The sequence below is a fragment of the Notolabrus celidotus genome, unplaced genomic scaffold, assembly GCF_009762535.1.
Source record: "Notolabrus celidotus isolate fNotCel1 unplaced genomic scaffold, fNotCel1.pri scaffold_334_arrow_ctg1, whole genome shotgun sequence".
NCBI classification, from domain to species: Eukaryota; Metazoa; Chordata; class Actinopteri; order Labriformes; family Labridae; genus Notolabrus; species Notolabrus celidotus.
In genome coordinates, this window is record NW_023260165.1 from 1 (window position 1) to 23388 (window position 23388).

A 23388-nucleotide genomic window follows, 5' to 3' on the forward strand; every position below is an offset into this window, starting at 1 on the left:
AATTTATTTTATTTATTTTATAAATGTTACCTAAGCTGCACTTTAAAGAACACAAATAGCACCAACTTGCATAAAAAGGTCGACAGAGATTGTGATCACACACTACATATAAAAAGTGTTCTGATCAAAAGCTGTAATACAATTAATTTGGTTCCGTGTGTCTCACAAAGATCTGTAAAACTGGGACTTAAAATGTCTTTCTTTTCGCTTTTGAAATGTGTGTAGGTGTTCGTTCTTGAGGCATGCTTTATCACAATACTGACTGCGGATTGGCTGGAGTGTGCGCATACTTCATTGCAGCTTGTCAACGCATATTTCTCCCCACCGATTAGGAGGTTGGGAGGAGGAGGAAGAAGTGTGCAGAAGAAGGAGTGCAGGTGGGAGAGAAAGGAAGAGGGAGCGTGGATGAGCGGGTGGTCATAGAAAGGTGTAGCCCAACCTTCTGAGACAATCAAACGAGAGTTTTATCTCCATAAACGTCATCCAGCGCTGCGTGCTGCTCATCAGAGGCAAAGTGAGCAGTTTCCGCTGTATGCAGCATCGAGACGCGTTTGGGCATCACGCCGATAAAGGATGATAAGACTGCTGGTTATATTCATTTAGTTGCAATTCGTAGTCTACAAACGGGAGGAGGCAAATTATGATCCGAGGATGATTTCTGCAAAGAAAACTCCAGAGAAGATTCGTTATCCGATCCATTATTTGGTGTGGCACAACAAACACCGACAGCTAGAGAGAGAGCTGGCGACGAACGAGCAGGTGAGACATGGAACGAGATATGCAATAGCCCAAATCTCTGCTTTCTGACATATGCCTTTGTCTTAGGAGCGTCATTAATGTAGGACAATAGGATCAACGTTGGTGGGATCGTTGTCACCCACGAGCACATTACTCATAAACCCAAGCCTAAGTCAATACCAGATAATAGCCTAGTTTTATTTCTATTCGAGGGCTAGGGGGTAGTGGTGTTCATGGGTGGGGTGGGGGTATGAGAGCACTTGTAGACGATTGAATACAGTCATTTCTTTTGGCCTGTTTTTAAATAATTTAAGGACATTATATGATTGTTGTTAACAGTGTTGGGAAATGAAATATAGCCCTGTTTTTATAATTTGTATGGGAAGTTGTACCTGGAGTTCATGTATGGAAAAAATTCAAATTGCAAGAGACTGTAAGTCCTGACCCTGATAGTGTTGCAACAGAAAGTCTCTGTAGGGGGGTGGGACATGGAATGATGAAGGTATTCGTTTTCCAAAATCTTAAGCATCAAGAATATTTTTTAATTAGCTGGTTGTATACATATTATACTGGATTAACACATTGGTACATCCGTTATGTGATACAGTTAGCCTAAGTAACTTTATTATGATATTTCTGTAACTGTTCTTAATTTAAATAACTGCTTTTCCATAGGCTACATTATCTTGGTCATTTTCTGAACACTTTAAAAAAACAGTTTCTCACCGAAAGTAACCAAGCCTACTTTTTGCATTTTTTAATCCAGGGATTTTCTGGGTGGAGAAATGTTCCTCTACATTATGACAGTCATTTTGAATGAATTAGAATGTACAATTTAGAGCGTTTAGTTACCTATTACTTTTGATATTTTGGTTGTAAAATTGTCAGTCCACTCCCTCACTGTCAGATGATGCACCCAGGTTTGAGCTCTACCTTTAAATATTACACCGGATGCCACAGGACTGAACCACCTGAGTTAGGGAAGGCTAATATCTTTAGAAGTATATAACTGATATTTCATATTTTCACATTTTAGTGGCTTGCTGCCCTCACTGCTCCCTGTTGCTCTTGTGTCAGAGCATACAGTCCAATCCTGACTTTTGGATGAAGCCAACTGTAGAGAGAGAGAGAGAGAGAGAGAGAGAGAGAGAGAGAGAGAGAGAGAGAGAGAGAGAGAGAGAGAGAGAGAGAGAGAGAGAGAGAGAGAGAGGCTGAGTGCCCTTTTCCTACATGAATTGGTAGAAGAATATTTTTGATTTAAAATAATATCAATTTACTACAGTTAAATAACGTCAATATCTAGAATATAAAATCTACATGTTTACAAAATACCTGCTGAATTAAAGAATCTGTTTTGGCTTACACCCCTGTAATTCTTTTTTCAGGGATGCTAGGATTAATTTAAGGGGGGGGGGGGACATTTCCAGAGTCAATATTAACTAAAAAAACTTTTTTTTAGTTTTTTTTTTTTAATAATAGAAAGATTACAACGTTTAGAGGTTCTAAATGTTGGTATCGATTAATGTTCTTGTAATTGCCTAATCCTAGTACTACTGTGTGTTCTCTCTGCACTGTTTTATCATACTCTAATAAACTGTGTGTGGGTCACAGCTCTGGCTTGTTTCATTCAAGTTTATTGCACTATAGTATGCTGTGCATGGAAGACAGATAGAAAAAGACTGGGGCAACATATGCCCATTCTCTCTATGAAACATATGCATCCCGACTGCTCCTTATGCGTTTGTATAAATTCTGGTTGTCTGCCTTTTGTTCCAATTACATAAACTATGATAAACTACTCATTTAATTGTTCTTTTCTGTATTGTTAATGTCTAATTATTAATCAAATTGAAGGATGAAGAGTAGAAGACATGTAAAAGATACAGCATGTGGTCTGTTACCTTACATGATCGTTTCCATGGATATGGGAAGAGTGGGCAGTCCTTAATGTGGCCTAGGACATTGTGGCTACACATTGCCAAGCCAATGTGGACAAATGAGTCCCAGCCCACCTTCAAATGTGGACTGAGTGATTTGATCTCAATGTGTCCTAAGTGCATCCTGGTTGCTTTATACATGTGGTTTAGGCTGTCTTCATGTAATCTGCTAACTATAACCACATGTTGATACCAGGAATAAACTTTGTCTGAGTCCAATCACTCAGACCTTATACAAAGGGGGTGTGGTTCACATTTAGTCCACATTGGTCTTGCAATGTGTATGCAATTTGTCCTGGGCCACATGAAGCACCGCCCACTCTCCCCGTATTCACTGATTATGCAGAGTAACAGACCACCAACCTCTCAAACTCATCTGATTCAGTATTTTACATCTCTGCCACATTATTTGATAACTGAACAACAATATATACAATTCAAGCTAACAAGAATAATTCATGATACGGTGGAATATATGGGAGATAGGATATATCTAATATAAAAATTCTTGTTGGTGCTGTACAACATAGTTCTCAGCTGTAAAGTAATCAGAGTCATATTTGGGTAGCCTGATAACAGAGAAATACTAGCTTAATCTAGCCTAGATCCTAACATCTGACTGGATTACTTTTTGGCATCATTGGAGAAAAGATGTTTGTCAGATTTATAAAGCTATGTAAGAACAGTCCATATTTAAAAATGGTTGTCAAAGCACATGTCCTTCACAAAGATTACTCACAGATGTCTTTATGTTTTTGTGGGAGGATTCTATGTAGAGGAAGAATATCTACAGTGTGTCTCATGCACAGAACCTGTTTATTCAGATTTAAATAGCTTAGTTTGCAGGTCTTCAAGTTTTATAGCTCCTTATGTTATGTCGCTAACTCATTTGTTTATCTGGCTTTTTTTGTATATTTCTTTATATGAGATCTGGATATCAGTGTCTATTTACATATAGAGTGTTTGCTTTTTACCCAAAGGAAGGGTGAAAATATTTTTTCAGAGTACCTATAATCACCTTATACAGTATAAATACACACAGCTCTATGAAATTGATGTTACTCTTCTCTGCTCCTCTCCATCACATCCAAAGAACGCAGACTGCTTTTTCACCTTTTTCTGTGTTATAAAGTTGATTGGTAATGAAATCAATATTTTACACCACACCCTGTGTGGAAAATGAGGCACCACCTCCATAAGGAGGTACTTATAAACAACTTAATGTTTATTAATAATCAATCTCACCACCAAAGTAAGTGAATTCTTCATCAGGGATCTGTTCAATTCTAGACAGCATTGCACAAAGAAAAAACTGTCTTTTATGTGAATATCAATGAATGGGGAACACTTGAAATGATTAAAAACAGCTAGAGTTAAAGGACATGGAGGTTACAGAATGAATGATGGTGAGATTTCATGAGATAGCAAATGAATGAAGTTAGACTACAAAAGGGATGAATTTGGGTTGGGTATTACAGAGGAACTGGAAAATGATTTGCGATGTCAGAGCTTTTTTAGACATAAACTCTTTATCCCAGCAACCGCAGTTGAAACAATCTTACTTGGGAACTCACAGAAAAAAGTACTCCATATTGGTCCCAACTCACAGCTCTATGCTGGTGGCTTCAAACAGATCGCCCCAGGTAGTAACCAGCATTGAGGATTTTTCTGGCCCAGTTATTCAACTCAGTCAACTAGGTAGGAATTTGAGAGTCAGACTGTCTCTGAAATGTGTAAACACAGGACCTCAGTCAGGCTTGCTACGTAGGCTGATGGAGACGATGACCCTTGCAGTTCGTGCAACCCCCCCCCCCATTTGCCCATTTGCCTTTCAACCAAATGGTTCTTGGTTCAAATCCCTAACATACAATTTCAGTGTGAGATGGGAATGAAAAACTTTCCTCAAACTGCGTTTATGTGGTTTAGAGGTAGTGTCGGCCGTCTCTCAATCGGAAGGTCGGGGATTCGATCCCAGGTCCTGCTTTCCACACTCTGAAGTGTCCTTGGGCAAGACACTGAACCCCAAACTGCCCCCAGTGGCTGTGACATCAGTGTGTGAATGAGTTTAGTTAATACTGATGGTGCTTTACAATACAGTCCATTTACCATTTACCAAATGGGAAACTTTCTCCATGAGTGAAATCTGAGCTGAACTGGAAAGAAAACAATTAAAATGCATGATTTGACAATTTCTCGATTATGACCTTCACATATACTAAAATGATAGCTGTAATATATAATATCTATATATTCTAATCATCATTACAGAAGGAGTTCAGTTAGACAGCACTCTTGTTGATCACAGGTTCATTTCAGATTAGTAAGTCTTTGTTAAGACAGTTCGAGAAGTGTTTGTTGCAGTCTTGTACATTTTACTATATCTAAGATAATGAACAGTCCTCAGGGAGGAAGTGTTAAGGTCAGATAGGTTCAACAGGAATATCTCCGACCAGATCCTTGAAACTGTTTAATTCACACTCTCCATAAAACAAAATGTGCAGGGATGTTAAAAGTTGTCTCTCTGATCAAGAAGAAGGGAAGGAAGGGGTCAATGGTAATCCAGGACTGGAGGAGATTTTAAGTACACAGCAGGGTCTGGTTTTATCTGCTGTTGGAGATGCAGTGATTAAAAAGGGAGGGGGCGCTGCATTTCCTTGATTCCCTTTGTTCTTCGCTAAGACCAAAATCTAAGAACATTCAAAGTGCTCTTACACACAGTTGAGCGCTGATATGTGGGTGCATAATTATTAGATACTGTGTTTTTCTTCATTCAGCTCCTTTATATTATTGAAGACATTTATAAATACATGGTTTTAAAGTAGCCAGCTTTTATTTCAATTATGCAGTGTTTTGTTAAAACTGCAAAATGTTAAGTTAGGATCAGACTTAACTTTACCAGACAGATAGAGGCATAGAAACATGAAAAATGAAATATTAAGCGAATATACTGTATGAACAAGATTACATAAGATACTAATATAGGCTACAGATTAAATATTAATATGTGATGAAAGGAAAACTGACCCTTGTGGGTATTTAATGACAAATCTGTCTCATGTCAATCATTTTAAAGCAACAACCTTTAGAGTGGAATCACTGTCAAATCCCATTAATAATGAAAAAGTTGAGAAAAGTCACTTCTGTTTCAGGCAATTTTCCTGTTAAATTTCACTTCATAGTATGCGTCTTCCAGGAGTGTTACCTCCATTTCAGAATAACTAAATTATCTTTTGACTCAGAGTCCACTGCGCAATTGGTTTGGAATTTAATTTGCACATTCCTGATGTCTCTCCACTCTGGATCCAGTGTTTTTTGTGTGCACACATGACACTAAGGGGAGTGCAACTGTGCTATTTTGAACCATCAAGCACAAGCTTTAAATTTAACATGGATGAGACATTCATTAAGAACCCAGTTGTGAACGATTATGCTTAAGAACTGACCATGAATCTGACTTAGACTTCCTTTAGAAACAGTATTAAGAATACATTTAACATCAATGTTAAGATGTTGGTGAGTGAGCCCCAATGTGCAGGCTGGTCTCTTCTCAGAGAATGATGTCAGACTTATTTTGATACTGGTTTAATCATCTACACCTATGTTGCTTCAATTCCCCTACCACAGTCTTTTTTTCCTGTACCTACAAATCCTTAGGGAACACATGTTTTTGTCTCTTAAAGCTTGTCTCTCTCTGCCCTCTACCTTGAAAGCAGCATTCTCTTGTCCAAACAGATTAGGTCTGAATTTACTGTTGTATGAAAGAAAAAAAAAAGCTCTACAAAAGTGTCTTTATTCCTACAGCCTGGTTCCTACAGTTGTCCAAAGGGTGCTGTAAAAACGTATCTACACTGTGAACTCATATTTGCATGTTTCCACGGAACGCTTGATAAAGGGCATACTCTTTGTCACAGCATCATGTTAAAGAGAAGTCCTCAATTATTAATGAAACCCCCAGTGGACCAACGACACTAACTCGGGATCAGTCCTGGTCTAGGCTGACAGTATTTCTGTCTGACGTTCTAAAGATGCTCTGAACAGGAAATTTGTAGTTGCTGGTTTTGATGGAGCAAACTGCACAAGTTAGCTGGGATCAGCTAACATCTAACCTTTGAAACAAAAGGGATACAGACAATAGACAGATGGATGAACATCAAAGAGAAACAACAGAAATATAATTAAGCACAGACCGGCTTGGGGAATGGACACAGAGAGATAGGCAATCATAAGATGAACAATACAGCAAGTGGATGATTAAATAAGATACAATATTTTTAGACAAGATGTCTCATCAGACCTATGAGCACCACAGCTCATGGTAATTAACAGATTGCAGGTAAAAATCAGCTCTGTTGATGTTTGACACAGTAACACTGTTATCATCCTCAGTATTTTGACAGTTATGACATGTTACCTTGTGTGGAATATCTAACAGAGGATGCTAGTTTCAGCCATTCGTGATTCATCCAGCCATCTTTCAATTTGCCCGGCACCAGATGGGCATGGTATTTCCCAGTAACCCTACTTTAGACCAACATTGGCCCAGTCTTTAATGATGCCTGAATCTTAGAAAAAAAAGTATTTTGTAAGGCTCTTTGATTCAATGTTTTATTTGCTGTGTGTAACATAAAAAGATACCACTTCTTCTCCGTAGAACTGAGATAAAGCCAAAGCCAGCATTTAGCATAGCTTAGCATGGAGAATCAAAGAAGTTATACTCACAATATTACATCCATTAAACGTTGTATTTTAACACTTCACCTATGTTGGATCCAGTTGGTGGTTGAACAAGAGTCTGTAAGCACAGAACTTTTCCCATTTCCTATTGACTTGTCATAAGTGCATTGCCTCTTCATAGCGAGCTGGTAGCAGTGTTTTACTAAAGCACTGTTGTGATGGGTATTTATACTTTGGCTACAGTGTGTTTACTAGTCTGAATATTTTGTTGTTCACCACATAAAATATCCATGAGTCTTTGGCTATATATTTAGCAATACATTGTGTGATCTCCTGAGCTCTAGCACTCTTGGGGAAAAGTGGGGCTGTAGAGGGGCCTGAGTGTCTTTTAGTGGGTTGGATTTCTTCTTCTACTTCTCAAATCTCTCTGGGTTGACAATTTGCCTATTTGATTTGATTTTAATTTAGCATGACTTGGAATAGGTAGGACTCATATGATTGGTTAACTCTAATACACTATGACTGACATGTGAGGTCTTGCTGACAATCTTAGAAAAACAGAGTGGAACTGTGTGTGGTGCTTTTTCTTTGTTGTTGACATAGTTGGTATGAGAAGTTAAGCCCTTCCTTTATTCTGATTGTTTGGCGATGAAGATGTGAGATTGACGAGTGCAGTGTTCCAAATTTTGAACCTTTTTTCCACTGGTAACGCTGAGAGTGCAGCGACTAACATCAGCTGATGCTGAGGACTTTTTGCATCCAAGACGCTGAGCACGGAGAACCCTGAGCTGCATTTGTTTAAAATGAAATTCTGCGCTATCAGCGCAAAAAAACAAAAATGCTTTAATGGGCACAGCCCCTCAATTATGTTTTTTTTGTTGATGTGTTCTTAACCAGCTTCTATAGTTACTCATGTTAGGAAGGATTTCTTTTTTCACTCAGAGAGGCAGTAGATTTCTTGTTTTTGCTTGAGCACCAAGCACTGAACAGTTACCCCATTTCACACTTTCTTGACTGGATGCCAAACTAGCAACCTTCTCAGAACCTCCATGTCCCAGTTCTTGACATAAAGTAGTTTCTAAAGTTAAAAGTTGCTCATTTACAAGAAAAGTGTGTCCTGTCTTTGGCTTTTAGCCAAGCTCAATAAATCAAGTCCAACAGAAATGGTATAGGATTTAGGTTTGCAGCCCGAAGTCATGATGGAGGGTGTACAGATCTCTTAGCAACAGTATATCCATCTTTCTGTTATCTTCTTAATGCTACAGTATCTATTGTATTGCCCCTATGCCACTGTTTCTATAAAGATTTTTTTCCCTCTGTTTTGAGTAAAAAGAGCACAATTAAATTGTATTTCTTTTCCACTCCCCCTCTACCTGTTCTCTCCTTTTTCCTTTCCTATCACATAATTCACCTACTATGAATTTTGTTTTTCTCCTCCCATTTTCACTTTTTCTCTTCAGACTGATTTAGAGGCTCTAGACCCTCGTGGCCGGACTCCTCTCCATCTGGCTGTTACACTCGGCCACCTGGACTGTTCCCGGGTCCTGCTGCAGCATGGAGCTGATAGTAGCAAGGACAATCGCAATGGATGGACCGGTACGTCTTTGTTAGTGTTTATGAAGTAGTTTTGAAAATGCAAATCACTGTTAATGCCTTTTTAATAACACCTGCAAGTGTGTGGATGTTTCATCAATTCAATTTCTTTCTTTCTTTTTTTCTTTCTTTCTTTCTTTCTTTCTTTCTTTCTTTCTTTCTTTCTTTCTTTCTTTCTTTCTTATCTATCAATCTATCTATCTATCTATCTATCTATCTATCTATCTATCTATCTATCTATCTATCTATCTATCTATCTATCTATCTATCTATCTATCTATCTATCTATCTATCTATCTATCTATCTATGTAGTACTCACACACATACACACAGACAGACAGACAGAGATGGATGGATGGATACCAGCTTTGTCTTTGGCCTACTTTAGTTTTGGGAGTTCTCGTTGGCTCCCTTAAATTGCTCGTGTATATAAATTTTAAATGAGGCTTGAGTGATCGGCTCTGTTTTATTCTCTCCCTTTCATTTCTCTCTTTTTTCTCTCTCTTTTTCTCATGCAGTTCTTCAGGAGGCAGTGAGCACCAGGGATCCAGAGTTAGTGCGTCTGGTGCTTCGTTATCGTGACTACCAGAGGACAGCCAAGAGGCTGGCGCGTATCCCTGTCCTGCTAGAGCAACTGCGCCAAGTAAGATTGAACACAAACATGTACAGCAAAAGCTATTTGTTAACAATTATCTGAGCTCTATATTAAACTTATACATTTAAATGTTTGGTTTAAAATCTTCATTTTGTGTACTCCACACATCACAAAGTCCTTCATCTGAGGCTGCAGCATCATTCAACTCTCTATCCTTCCATCCATCACTTCTTTTACGAGCCCACACATGCAAAATCACAGCCCCTTCTCTTTGCAAGTTTCCCCACAAATGGAACAGACAATCAAGCAGCCACACTGCAATTGTTCACTTTCCTTTTTTCCTTCTCTCTTTCTCTGTGTATCTATCTTTAAATTCATCACTTCATGTGCAGCTCAAAAAAATTAGATATCATGAAAAAGGGATTTGACTTTTGGAAAATCAATTCAAAAAAGGTAAACTTTCACAATTTTCTATTATAAGTGAAATATGTTAAGCCTTTTTTAAAATTTTTATTTAAATGATTATAGCTTATAGCTCATGAAAATAAAGTCACAGGTCAGACACAAGATCAAAGACCGGCTGCAAGAAGACTGAACTTCCTGGCTGTATGCCATCATTTTAAGACCTTTTCCCTTGGAAGACGAGGGGTCCCGTGTGACTAAAGCAGATTTCCCCCATCTCTTGCTCAAAGGGGGACCGATTCAATTATTTTGACGAAGAGGGAAAATTTGGATAGTGCCCCAAAATGTTCATATCATCTCACTTTGATACTGTCGATTAAAGCAGTACCTTAGAAATTAGACCTTGTAGAAACAACTGACAGAAATGAGCAGCACATCACAGTCATACATTTGTCATGAATTGCTCTTCAAGACAGACTTTAAAGCAAACAGATTGTTTAACTATTGATTCAATCCAAAATAACATTACTCTTGATATATAAATAGAACAATGTTAAATTGAACATGCATGTCTTATTGAACAGCAATGTGGAATAATCTTGTAGAGGAACTATCCACCAGGGAATCCCTGAGAACTACACACCATGGGAGCTTTTTCTCTGTCTGCATTTGCTCTGTGTCTGAGGATAGCGCCCAGTGTAGCATAAGCATACAACTTGCTAGTTTTTCCGTCTGTTCTGCTTTGGTCTTTGTGGTATTGCTTTGGTCTTTGTGGTATTGTTTGAGTTTCTCCATCTTCTCACAATGCAGCTTCCCTGTGTGGTGGATACCCAGTGTAGTGAGCTACAGAATAGAAACCAACCCTTCCCTTCTCAAGCCCCACCACACGCCGTCCCAATCTAACCCATCACTCAAAGCTACCCTCAGTAAATCTTCTCCAGTTTTAAATGGAATGTAACTTTTTTCATCCACCTGACACGAGAAGTTGACTTTTCCATTGAACAGTATGAGACAATGAGCTAGCAAACAGGTGAAGGCGACAGCATTATAAGGATTGCCTGAGCAGATGGCGTTCTTCGGTTGTACACTAAATATGGTAGTTCCAGGATCTGGCTGAAATGATATATTGTAGGCATTTGGAAGCAAAGGGCCCAAGTCCTGTTCCCACAGTGTCCTGAGTATATCTATTTGCTGAGGGTTCATTTCACAGATAGTTTCATAAATCCAATATTCTGATTGTTCGAGCTGTATCTGTCTCCTCAACTCTCCCGCTCTCTAATTTCTCTTTTTATTAATGCTTCTTTCTGTGTCATTTGTCTTAATCTCCCCATCTCTGCTTCTGTCTGACCAGGCTCAGGACTTTTATGTGGAGATGAAATGGGAGTTTACCAGCTGGGGTGAGTCCAGGCTCTGTCATTCCAGTCAGTATAGCAGTCGAAGCAGTCAGAACTAATCATGTTTTCATCTCCCTCTGGGGTTGAAGTGTTATGCATCTTTCATCTGCACTGCACGCCAAAGTTCACACACTTCCTGGCTTTGGTTAAACAGCTTGTGAAGTGTATCTGAAGTGCTGTACAAAACCAAAAGTGAATGCATTACTGCATCAGTCTATAGGCAGGACTTGTGATGGTGTATTTATGTGCAAATAAATATATATATTCTCTGCTTCTCAGTTCTCTAAAGTAGCATTTCATCAGTCCTTGGTCGTTAATCTAACTGGTAGCAGGTTTGAACTCCCTGTTAAGGAGCAATCCAAAACTCTCACTGCTCCATGGAAGTTGAGGAGAATAGAGGGAAATCTGAGGAGTGATGCCCGAGGACACACGAGAGGAGCCTTTACTGCATTCTTCTAAGTGACAGATGCATCCATGTTTTAAATATCACCCACTGCATCGGAACAGACTTTCCCGAAACTTCACAACACCACTGAAGTTCCATAACAGAAATTAAATACTTTAGAACAGACACTAAGAGGCAGGCAGCTCTCAACTTTTGAGGGACAGCTGTCATTGTGCTCCTTTTCAGCACCATGGACAGCGGCATGCATGCCAAAGTCATCATTCAGTAGTCTCAAGGGAAGGAACAGTGTTGTTTGAACAAAATCTAGAGGTGATGAGCTGACACCATCATCACAAACGGACAAACTGTAGCTTCATGTGACGCTTCAGAGGAAAATACTTTTCATGTCTCTTAAATGTTCCCTGTCCATTCTTTCCCTCTCTTCATTTATTCGCATCTCTCCCTGCATCTCTTATGGGATGGATTAAGAAGCAAGGAAAAGGCGCAACTTTGAGATGCATGGATGCAACTTAAGGGAACTGAGACGCAACTATTATCATTACAAGTACTTACATCTGGGTTTATCAGAGCAAAATGCCAACACAGTTTAAATATGTTATCTACAAATCCATTAGAAATGGTGCAGATTGATTTATTGTGCTTCTGTTGTTTTCAGTGCCCCTGGTGTCTCGTATCTGCCCCAGTGACACCTACAGAGTGTGGAAGAGTGGTCAGTGTCTCCGTGTTGACACCACTTTGATGGGCTTTGAGCAGATGACCTGGCAGAGAGGAAACAGAAGCTTTATTTTCAGGGGACAAGGTCAGAATTTAAACCATACTTGCAGTATGTGAAGTTGCGTTTGAGTGTGTGCTGTTTGAAAATATATGCAACAAGTTGGGTCCAACCAGACTCAGGCAGTTCACCGGAAAAATACAGGTAAGAATCAACACAGTGCAGTTTAATGGTAAGACCAAGAGCTGAATGAGTCACAGGGTTAGATCAGGGTTTGGCTCAGACAAGGGCCATAGTACCATAAGGAGGCTGGTAGGGGATGCAGCAGGTCCAAATCCAGGTAAGCACAGGATAACAGCAGAGAGTCCAGTAATAGAAGACAAAGGTTAAATCAGAACCAGGTTGAGGTTCTGAAAGCACACAGGTTAGTGCAGTGAAGTACCAAGAACACTAAAACAGAACTCATGGTAAGTTACAGACGTCTCAGACAATTTCCGGGATTGAAACAAGGCTAACAGGTCAGAGGCACACAGAGTTAGCATTGAGGAATCTGTTCGAGTTAGAGTGGTGAAATGTCTGACATGGGAAGACAAAGAACAATCGGGCAATGAGTGAGTGAGAGAGAGAGGCTTAAATACTGGCTTGATTGGTAAAGGGAAACAGCTGCGTGCAAAGGTAAGTCCAGTGAGCTTGATGAGGTGGGTGTTGTTGGCAGATGGAGGAGCAGAGGTGAGCTGAGTGAGAAAAGTCACTTTGAGGAAAGATGTGAGAAATGCAGATGAACTGGGCTAATATTTCTATGTATAGTAGTGTTATATATCTAATGAATGAAGAACACAATTTTGAATGGATGATGAAGAAAATGCACATTTTTTAAAGAAAAATTAAAAAGAGAATTCAGGTTATGCACTTATTCATTGTTTTGCCAATTGAGATGAGATCACTTTGAGATTGTGAGAGTAGCTCCACAAAATGAATAGTGAGGCTTCTCTTGTGTGTCCCAGAGCATTACTTCTTCTTCAGATATCCCATTTATTATTAATAATAATGAAATGAATAGCGAGCCTTTAGATGATTTGTATTAGCTTTGGACATTGTAAGATTAGCTGTACCTTCTGTTCCCACACTTTATGCTATGCTGATTAACAGGCTACTGGCAGACATTTAACTGCATACATTAAGTGATATAAATATTCTTTACAACTAGATTAATATATACAACCTCTTAGGAGGGTCGTTCTGCTGACATCCTTCATGTTTTCTGGATTGCTGCTTACATTAAATGAATGAATAAATCAAATAATGCCTGTATTTATCACTCACACTGGCTGTGTTACAGAGGGAATTCGCTGATATTGGTAGAGGTGAGACTTTGCCTCAGGATATAAGAATGAAAAAAGGATCTTTCCTTTCCTTTGTTTATCTGAAATCATCATCAGTCATTTCATTTGACTTTTCTTTACATTTGAATGTATGTATTGTACAGCACAATTCACATTCCAAGACTCTCAATTCTTTCTCTTCTATTCCCCTTATTTTTCTCTTCACCTCCCTCATCCTCTTGCCCCTCAGATTCAAGTGCAGAGGTGATGGAGGTTGACCATGACAAGCAGCTGGTGTACTGTGAGACTCTGTCTCCAGCAGCACTCTCACCCGGACGAATGAATGGCGGCTCATGCAGCAACACCAAAGCTGGTCTAGGCCTTCTGGGGGCTGTACAGCCCAGTGACGAGCAGGTAGCAGGAAGACTATCAGCCCCTGTGGTGACCACTCAGCTGGACACCCGCAACATTGCCTTTGAAAGGTCAGATCCGTATGTACATAAGAGATATGAATATACAGGATGTTTGGTAATGATCTCAAGTGAGCACAATTAAAAAAACACATTTAAGTTGTTTACCTTAAGAACAGATATGCACCTTGAATTCATGCTATGAGGGCTGTGTTTATTGTTAGTGCAGAGATCCTAATGTTGTTGTAACTGTTAAACTTCTATCACTTTTTCATTGTTGCTGTCAACTCTCCTTTATCCCACAGATCAATGTAAACTTGGTGCATATTTTAGATATATTTCGTTTCCATACTGTATACATTTTATTTTTTATTTTAAACATATAAGGACTTATTTGGGGCGATCATCCCTGCAAACTCCTCTTCTCAAGGAGTTCAAGTACATGAATAGCATTTAAAAATGGGACATGCATCTCTAACTTTTAGGTAGACTTCCTAATTAGATATTGAACTGTTTATCATTACTATCAAACAAGGACAATAGCAATGTTTTGAAATGTAAGATTAAAGAGTAAAACTATAGCATTTGATTGCATTTCAAGAAGAAATGTTGATTTACTCTGAAGCAAGTTATGAAAATAGCTTAGGATGGGCACATCTACACCAGTTGGCGATGCAACTTAATACTGACTCAATGTTGAGACCACGGGGAACTGATCTGGGATATTTTTAATCTTTGTTGCAGAAATAAGACGGGTATACTGGGCTGGAGAAGCGAGAGGACTGAGGCAGTGAATGGATATGAAGCCAAGGTAGAACACAAGCTGCATTTACAGCTCACTGATCTGTCATACTGTCCAGAGAAACCACTGCTTTCAAAAGATCCAAGACAGATTTCAGTTTGTTTTATTAACATTTATAAAGGCATGATTACTAAATTCATGATTTGTTTCACCTTTTTTGCAAAAAGACTAGAACATTACAGCATGAATTATTTACTGGTTCATAACAGTTTTCTATAAACTGGTTGGGGGTAAAGTCAGAAGATTGGGAGAAATAAAGGAATATGTATCACTGATTTGCCCAAACACTAATAACAGCCTGTTAGTGAAGACAGGATCAACAGAACCAAGTCAACTGTCTTTCAGGTCTATGCAGCTTCTAATGTGGAGCTGGTCACCAGGACCAGAACGGACCATCTCTCAGATCAGAACAAGAACAGGACGAAGGGTAGGTCACTCTAATTGAGTAATTGTACCACACAACTACACTACCCAGAAAATCTACTGATATATTCAATGTATATTGTTATTATTGTACTGTATTAGGATTGTAAAACCATAACAAAACGGAAGTTTGGACATTGTAATCATTTAACTAAATCCTCTCTGTCCGAGAAGGTGGGAAGACCCCTCTGCAGAACTTCCTCGGGATTGCAGAGCAACACATGGGGCCTACCAACGGGGTGAGTAAACAGTAAAGGTGTTTTCAGAAGAATCATTATGTGCTGATCATACAGTTTTATCCTTACATGAAAAGTTCAACTTTTTTATTGTCCTTGTGTCAGTAAAATCTCATGATTTCTTTGCCTGCCTAACAAACTGTTGATAACAAATTATTGAACGATCGTCTTCCATATAATCATCATCACTATCACCTCTTTTTTTGAAAGTGTGTAACAGGAAAGCACAACCTCAAAGCATAACACTGGTACAGAGGCTGTTCTCAAATATTATGCTTTTGTTCTAATTATTTTCTTCTGGAGAGCATCCACTCTTACCTTCCTCCTTTTGGATTTGTCATTTCACTTATCCCCCTTTGTCATTGCCTCTGCTCTTTCTTCACGACACTGAAACACACTTCTGTAGAATTTGCTCTTAAAGAGCTAATCAAACTTTTCACGCAAGACTGCTTTTTGTTTTGTGTTTTTAACGCTAATGCTAATATTGTCGCTGTGGTGTCAATATAGTTGCGAAAAGTCTTGCTCAACCACAAACTTATATGTAGGTATCTTTAAACCTCACATTCATATTTTCTACTTTTGGATTTTCATTGTTGTAATAACTGTATTTATATTAGTTCACTTCAATATATTGTTGTGTTTAATTGTATTATTATTATTATTATTATTATTATTATTATTATTATTATTATTATTATTATTATTATTGTTATTGTTATTATTATCATCATCAACTATTGTCTATATTTGTGTGTCAATGAAGTGTTTTTTTAAATTATGATTAATCACTGATAACATTTTATGATTTAAACATGATTTGGGTGGAAGCTTCAAATGAGTTCTCTGAGTTTTCTGCCTCTTCCTGCATTTTATATTATTTACCTTAGTTATTTTTTTTCTTATAATTTTTTTTAATTGTGCAAATGAATAAACAATAAAAAAAACATTAAGTTTCAAAAAATATATACTTCACCATTAATAGTGAGCTACTAAATGGAGCAGTGAACCAACAGACCAGATTTCATATTATGATGTTAAAAAGACATAAAAGTAAAGTATAGTGTAAAATCTTTCCCTGAGCTGCTAGAAATGCTAGCAGGTAGGACAGAAGTCTGAACATCAAAGTAGGAATTGAGTTCCACAATAGACGATAGCAAACAGAGTGAGAATGAAACTATTTAAAGCAGAAGCATTTTTACTTTGAGCAGTGTTATTGATCAACAACCCTTTAAATTCCTCCCTGTATGGTTATTATCTTGGTAATATTGGTGTGTTTGAAATAGAAGCTTGTTAAGACAGCTGTTTATTTCTTTAATACAATATTTACTGTCTGCAGGCCCTGGTGACCCAGATGTCCTGTCCCGTGGTGACCAATCCTGCAGCACTGACGGCAGAAGAATACTTCAACCCCAGCATCTCACAAATTCAGAGGGATATCGGTCACCCCTGCCAGCTCACCACCAAGACCCAGAGGTGAAGCATACCAGCAATGGAATGAACAGGCAGTCATACATACATTTATGTCAACCTGCAGTTTCAATTCAAGTGCCAAAGCTGACAAAAGGAGAGACAGAGGATTGACAGGGTAACACATATACATACCAAGATCCTGAGGTCAACAATAATAGGCATAAATAGTCCCTACAGTCTATTAAGCAGCTCATCAACATTATCTGTACTTTACTATTGAGCCAAAAGAGACAAGACTCAATGAAGGGAACTCTGCAGTGTCTCTTAAATTGATTCAGGCAGCTGGTCGGGATGCTAATGTTTTGGAGCTAATGACCCTGCTTATCAGTTCCTTAATTGAATTTAAGATAAGATAAGGTAAGATATACTTTGTTGATCCCCCATTATGGGAAATTCTCTTGACTTCAGTTCAGTTGTACCTGTAATAGGTTGTCCAATACGCTATCCTCTGTTTCTTTGTCTGACAATGGGCCTGTCATTTCCAGAAGTCCATTTCCTTTTTCTTTGGTGCTCAACAATAAGTAAGATGATATCGTGAGGATGAAGAAGTGATTGGCTTCATTTTGCACATGACAGTGGATTGTGGGTGCTGATGTAATTTATGTCTTTGTCTTTCTCTGGGAAAAAGAGAAGAAAATTACTTCACTTCTACTTAGGTTGCAATTTATTTGGTTTCTATTTGATATGTGTTTTCTTGTTTCCAGGTTTAAAGCCAAGCTCTGGCTGTGTGAGTCCCATCCTCTGTCTTTGGCAGAACAAGTGGTGCCTATCATTGATCTTATGGCCATCTCAAACGCCCTGTTCGCTAAGCTTCGTGACTTCATCACTTTGCGCTTGCCACCTGGCTTCCCTGTCAAGATTGGTAAGAGTTGGGATAGAGGGAGGAAGGGAAAGGGAGGGCATGAAAGTTAACATGGTGGGTGGCTAAATTAGGGAGATGATGCCAGGTTTGAAACTAGATTAAAAAGATCTAATAATGAACTGAACAAAATGGCTAGATATGTGACAGGAAGGATTGCAAAAGTAGAAATAAAATACATTTAGGAAACTTTGGGTTAACTGGATGATACGACTGATGCAAAGCGATATCTTCTTGTTTATTTTCCTTCAACGCAGAGATCCCTCTTTACCACATCCTGAATGCTAGGATTACATTCAGTAACCTGAACGGATGCGAGGAGGGGAATGGCACCCATGCTGACAGTGAGACTGTGGTAGAGGGTGAGGGACAGAGAGAGACTCTGAGGACAGACACCCCATCTCCAGGAAGCGACTCCTCCAGTTTGTCCAGCTCCAGCTCCACCAGTGAGAAACAGCAGCACACTGTGTTTCCTGTTAGATTTACATCTTTCATTACATCTTCTTCTTGAGCTTAGAGTCACAAATCAGAGGGAAAATCGCCTCAAGCAAAGAATTTTAATCCAGATTTCTCATGTGGTCACTTTCCCCCCTTACATGTTCTTCTTATAATGCTTCCTTCCTTCCATCTCATGCTCTTTACCTTTCTCCCACATGCTGTAGTGTCATGTCGAGCCGGAGAGATTCCCTCGTGTGTGTTTGAGCCCCCACCCGGATACACCATGCAACGTGGCAAGCAGAGAGATAGCATGAGAGATGAGGAGGAGGACCTACTGCAGTTTGCAATACAGCAGAGTCTGCTGGAGGCCGGCTCTGAATATGATCAGGTCAGCTGATTGTGAGCTTCCTAAGAGATGAAAATCCAGTCCAATATAAAAAATATGAACATATTTCAGTACAGTAACTATAAGCGCTGCTTCTTTAATTACTGTTGCTGCACCTTTCAATCACTCTTTCTCAGTTTAAATTAATACATCGGCAGATTCTTCACTTTAAAGGTCTTTCTTATTTTGCAAAAATACTCAGAGAAAAAGACTTCCAGTGATTTTTCATTTTGCCTGCATAAATGAAACTCTCTGCCACAATATATATTTATAATCAGCCAATATTTGTATGAGTTTGGTTTATGAGTATGAGTTTAATGTCTATGAAGAACACACAAAATGACTTTCCATTGACAGCACACTGTACAACCCCTCAACATATTTATGTGGCGTTCAGGTCCACTGGAACTAAGAGTAATAAAAGTCTGGAAATTGGAAATCGTAGGTTCGCTGTACCTTAACTCCTTCCTCCTTCTACCTGTGTGTGTGTTTGTGTGTGTTGGTGTGTTTGGATGTTTTTTTGTTTGTGTGTGTTTGTGTGTGTGTGTGTGTGTGTGTGTGTGTGTGTGTGTATGTGTGTGTGTGTGTGTGTGTGTGTGTTGTCTTCCTGCTCCAACATTTCCCTCACATTCTACTGCAGACCACTTTGTATTTCCACACACTTTCTTATCTCACAAATTGAGAGCAGGACACAAGAAACAGCTTTGTCTTTGTGGCTCTTAATTGCAAACAATCACATTAGTGAAAAGATTCTTTGCTCAGAAGGACTTAGAGATTATTCTAGAAGAGAGAGAAGTCTGACAGTAAGTTTGAAGAGGAGAATAAGTTTGACAGTCCCGCAGCTCTTAAAACCTGCTAGCAGCAGTCGGTCACAGGACCAGCCTGTCAGCAGCCAGCAAGTGGAAAAATATGGATGTGAAAAATGGTGAAACTGAATGATCGTGTTGCTTGAAGAATGAGCCACCCCACTTGACTGCCAATGCAATAGAGATGCAACCAGGGCCAGCATGGGTGGTAGTTAGTCATGTGTCAGACATTCGTTGTGTATTTCACCCATAAAATATCTCTGGCTTGTACTAAATTGGATGGAAGGTGTGTATTTGAGGAGTGAAAGGACATTTAGTACAAAACTGGAGGTTTATATCTTGATAAAAGACAGGATTGAATTACCTGATACAATCTATAAGCCATAATTATGAACATTTATTAAAGTTTGAACCCATCCGATAGCTTTAATCTGATCAAATTACTTTGGAACATCCAGGCCCTGAGCCTAATGGTACTGTTGATTAGGATCTGATGCTGTTAAGAGCAAGTGGGCTCATGTTGTGCAGACTCAAGTGTTTAAATTCTAATTAAGGTCAAAGAAATAAATATCAGTACCATTAAAAATCTTCTCTCATATATTTTTGTTCAAGATAAACATGTTTTAGACTCATGTCTTGATCTTTTCTTTTTCATTTCCCCCTTTTTACTCACTCTGTTCATTTATAAAATTGAATGATTTTTGAATGAAACTAGTTTTTAAAATTAAATTATCACCATTTTATTGTCGGGTAAAAAATCTACAAAAAATAGTATAAAATGCTGATCAAGATAGTGATGATGATAGAGTAAGAGGATACAAAAGGTGTATCTACAGTAATAATAAAGCCTGCAAGAAGGAGGTAACTGTTTACATGAGCAACAAGTCCAGTTTTACTTTTCACTTTCTGTGCTCCCTCCCTGACTTCCTGTGTACCTCTTTGTATAGGTGACCATCTGGGAGGCACTGACCAATAGCAAACCTGGAACGCACCCCCTTCCCTGTGACCCAAGTCGTGTGGAGAGGTCAGATATTCATCTGGTTTCCTATTATTAATTGTTACTTTTAACTTTCTTTCTGCCTCAGTCTTGCCTTCTTCTCTGTTCTGTACATCAGTGGTTCTCAGAGGTCATCTCAGTTATCAGTGTTCTCCAGATGGTTGTGGAGAGAAAAATAAAATGTCATATTGAAATTGAATTACATAAATGTGTATTTCACTGGGAAGTAGTATTTCAATTTAATCATTGAAGGGACACATTTGTCTAACGAGCTGTTCCAGACAGACTGTGTTGGCTGTCAATCCTGTCTTTCTTCATAAATTTGACCCAGAATAAGGTGTGACTCAAAAAAGTTGAGAACTACTGCTGTACAGAACTGGACATATTCTTATCCAACTTTTCTATATCCCCCATTTTATCAATTTATAACAAGGCAGGGACTTGCGTAGAAGACAGCTCTTTGGAGTAGAAGAGGTTGGTGAAAGACATTGCATGTTTGAATTGTTATCTGAACTGAGACAAGGATGACAAGTTAAGCAGGCAGCAGGCATACGAGGCACAATCCCACAGACAAGGAGGAATATTGTTAGAATTCAAGAACAAATTTCTAAACCCTGAATCACAGCTCTCCCCTCTGCAGAACAAATATCCCACAGTTGCATCATGTTAGAGGATGAAAACCAGAAAACAGGATTCTTTTTGCATTCTGCAACCATGAGTTGTTCTACCTCATGAATGATCTTTGAAGAATTAATTCTGTTATAGAAATAATTAAAAGTCTAAAAAGGTAACATATTCTGTCTTGCATCAAGTATTCACATGTTGTCTTCATATCCCCCCACTCTGCATCACCCAAGGACCCCCCAGCACAAGCCCTGTCCCCCATCCAGCCTCTCCTCCACCCCCTCCAAGAAGAAGCCCACCAACTGCTGCTATGACGAGCAGCTGCGCATCGCCATGGAGATCTCAGCTCAGGAACAAGAGGAAGCAGAGCTTCGGCAGCAGCGCGAGGAAGAGGAGCTACAGCGCATCATCAAGCTGTCCCTCATGGAGAAATAAGAACTGAGTTGCCAATCAAGCATCTGAAGGGAGAGGTCTGGCCCAGAGATGTATAGAAGAAAGGTGAACTAGAGGCTGCCTTGAGAATTAAAGCACACTCTGCAAGTGGCTTGACATACATGCCAAAATCCTCTTTAAATGATTTTGTAAGATCAAATGTTTCCTTTCTCTTCTATCAACTCAGCCAGACCTTCCCCATGAAGCCATGCTGTGACCGAGCCTTAGACAGCAAGAGAGGGACTCCTGTGTCCTCTTTCTTGTGCCACATGGTACTGTCTTGACCAGTGCCAGTTCAAAGCCAACAATACATCAAAGTACAAGTTTCATGGAATGCCTCCTTGGATGACTGATTTCTGTCTGTTTGCAGAGTTTGTGTGTAACTTTGTATGTTTTTGTGTATTTTCTTCAAAACCAGCTCTCCACACAGGAGTCAACAGATTACCTTCGGTCCTGAAAACAAAGTGTGTTAGGCCAACTCTCTGCTCCTCACACAAATGTTCACTGAATCCTTTTCCCGCTGGTTCTACACTGTGATTAAAAAAACACCTTTTTTTAATAGCAGTGACGATGCAGGACCAGTCTTGTAAAGTACAACGTAACCTCTGTCAAGTGGAATTGAAAGTCACACACTCTGAGTTTCTAATGAGAGAGAACAGACTGGTATATGTAAATTGATTTGCACAAAATCCAAATGTACTGTACTTAGTTTGTGGGTGGATCACTTATATGACTGTTAATTGATGTGGATGAGAAAGTTGGAGCGAAGAGTACACATAATGGAATCATAAACATATAGAAACATGATAATGACTTGTGAGTAAACTGTGGAGTACAAATGTAATGGAAAGAGATTTTCTGTATATTTGCTTCTTACCTAACATGAACAGATGATTTCTGATTTTCTGTGTAGTCACAGTACAATATTGTACAATATTTCAGCATGGTTTGCACTGTTTTGGGTTCATTTTTATCCACTTGATTCTAGCCCTGAGACCTGGTTTATGAAAGCAGGTTTCTTAGGGACAATGTAACCTCTTTAGAACCCACACTGTTTGAGCCACTGGCTGTGTTTTAGGTTTAATTGCACAGCAGAGTTGGGACCCTAACGACCCTGTAAGCACACCACAAAAATATGGGGGATTTTCAGATCTTGAATTAATAATGTTTTTTAAAATACTGGCTTCTTAATTGTAAGCGACTTAATATTGCTGGACTCAAGGCTTGCACAACACTGAGTAACAGATTTTGTTGCAAGATGTGAGGACTGAGGCAGCTTATTTTTTCTCCCCCATTATTTGTTTGAAACAAATGTAAGAATTAGACCCTCTAACATCAGCACAAACCTGAGGGGAACTGCTCCTGTCTCCTCTTCCAGTCATTAAGCTTGCCTGATGAGAAATACATCCTTATTTTTTACTTTTTAAAAATGTTGAAGAGATGCAACAGAGATATTTTAACGGGTTCAGATTCAAATAAACATCTCTAAGAGCAGCAATGCATGAGTGAGTTATTCTTTAAACCTACATCTTTTTGCTGTAATGACCTTTTTGATGCTCTCTGTTGAAGGGCGATTACAAAAAGCAATTTATGTCTCCTAAGACAGAAGTTGCACGGTCAGTCGGCTGATCTGTTTTTGGCAGCTTATACCGTCATCATCCTTTCTTTGACATTTACAACCCATCTGCTTGGCCTGCTGAGGTGGATTTGATTGGTGAATTAATCTCTTGTT

The 23388-nt window shown here is 39.0% G+C and overlaps 1 protein-coding gene across 2 annotated transcripts; it reads left to right on the forward strand.

Moving 5' to 3' along the window:
- The first annotated feature begins 330 nt into the window (after positions 1-330).
- Positions 331-22557, forward strand: ankrd13b (ankyrin repeat domain 13B). Of its 2 annotated transcripts, XR_004630607.1 has the most exons (16): positions 340-759; positions 8810-8945; positions 9462-9586; positions 11292-11337; positions 12396-12539; positions 14025-14256; positions 14929-14995; positions 15332-15413; positions 15584-15648; positions 16982-17118; positions 17820-17977; positions 18232-18420; positions 18637-18800; positions 20551-20627; positions 21458-21722; positions 21844-22557. XR_004630607.1 is itself a non-coding variant. In XM_034679126.1 (15 exons), exons 1-15 carry the CDS (start codon positions 652-654, stop codon positions 21657-21659), a joined length of 1932 nt encoding a protein of 643 aa, XP_034535017.1. In that variant the 5' UTR covers positions 331-651; the 3' UTR covers positions 21660-22557. The 2 variants fall into 2 exon arrangements, 1 of the variants encoding a protein (XP_034535017.1); XM_034679126.1 differs by having other exon boundaries at positions 331-759; positions 21458-22557.
- Positions 22558-23388: the final 831 nt, after the last annotated feature.

What these genes read in the sequence shown, in the direction of transcription:
- ankrd13b (XM_034679126.1), top strand. Translation starts at nt 652, where the DNA reads ATGATTTCTGCAAAGAAAACTCCAGAGAAGATTCGTTATCCGATCCAT. An exon ending in CAATCGCAATGGATGGACCG is followed by an intron (nt 8,946 to 9,461) that starts GTACGTCTTTGT and finishes TTTCTCATGCAG; the next exon opens with TTCTTCAGGAGGCAGTGAGC. An exon ending in TGCTAGAGCAACTGCGCCAA is followed by an intron (nt 9,587 to 11,291) that starts GTAAGATTGAAC and finishes CTGTCTGACCAG; the next exon opens with GCTCAGGACTTTTATGTGGA.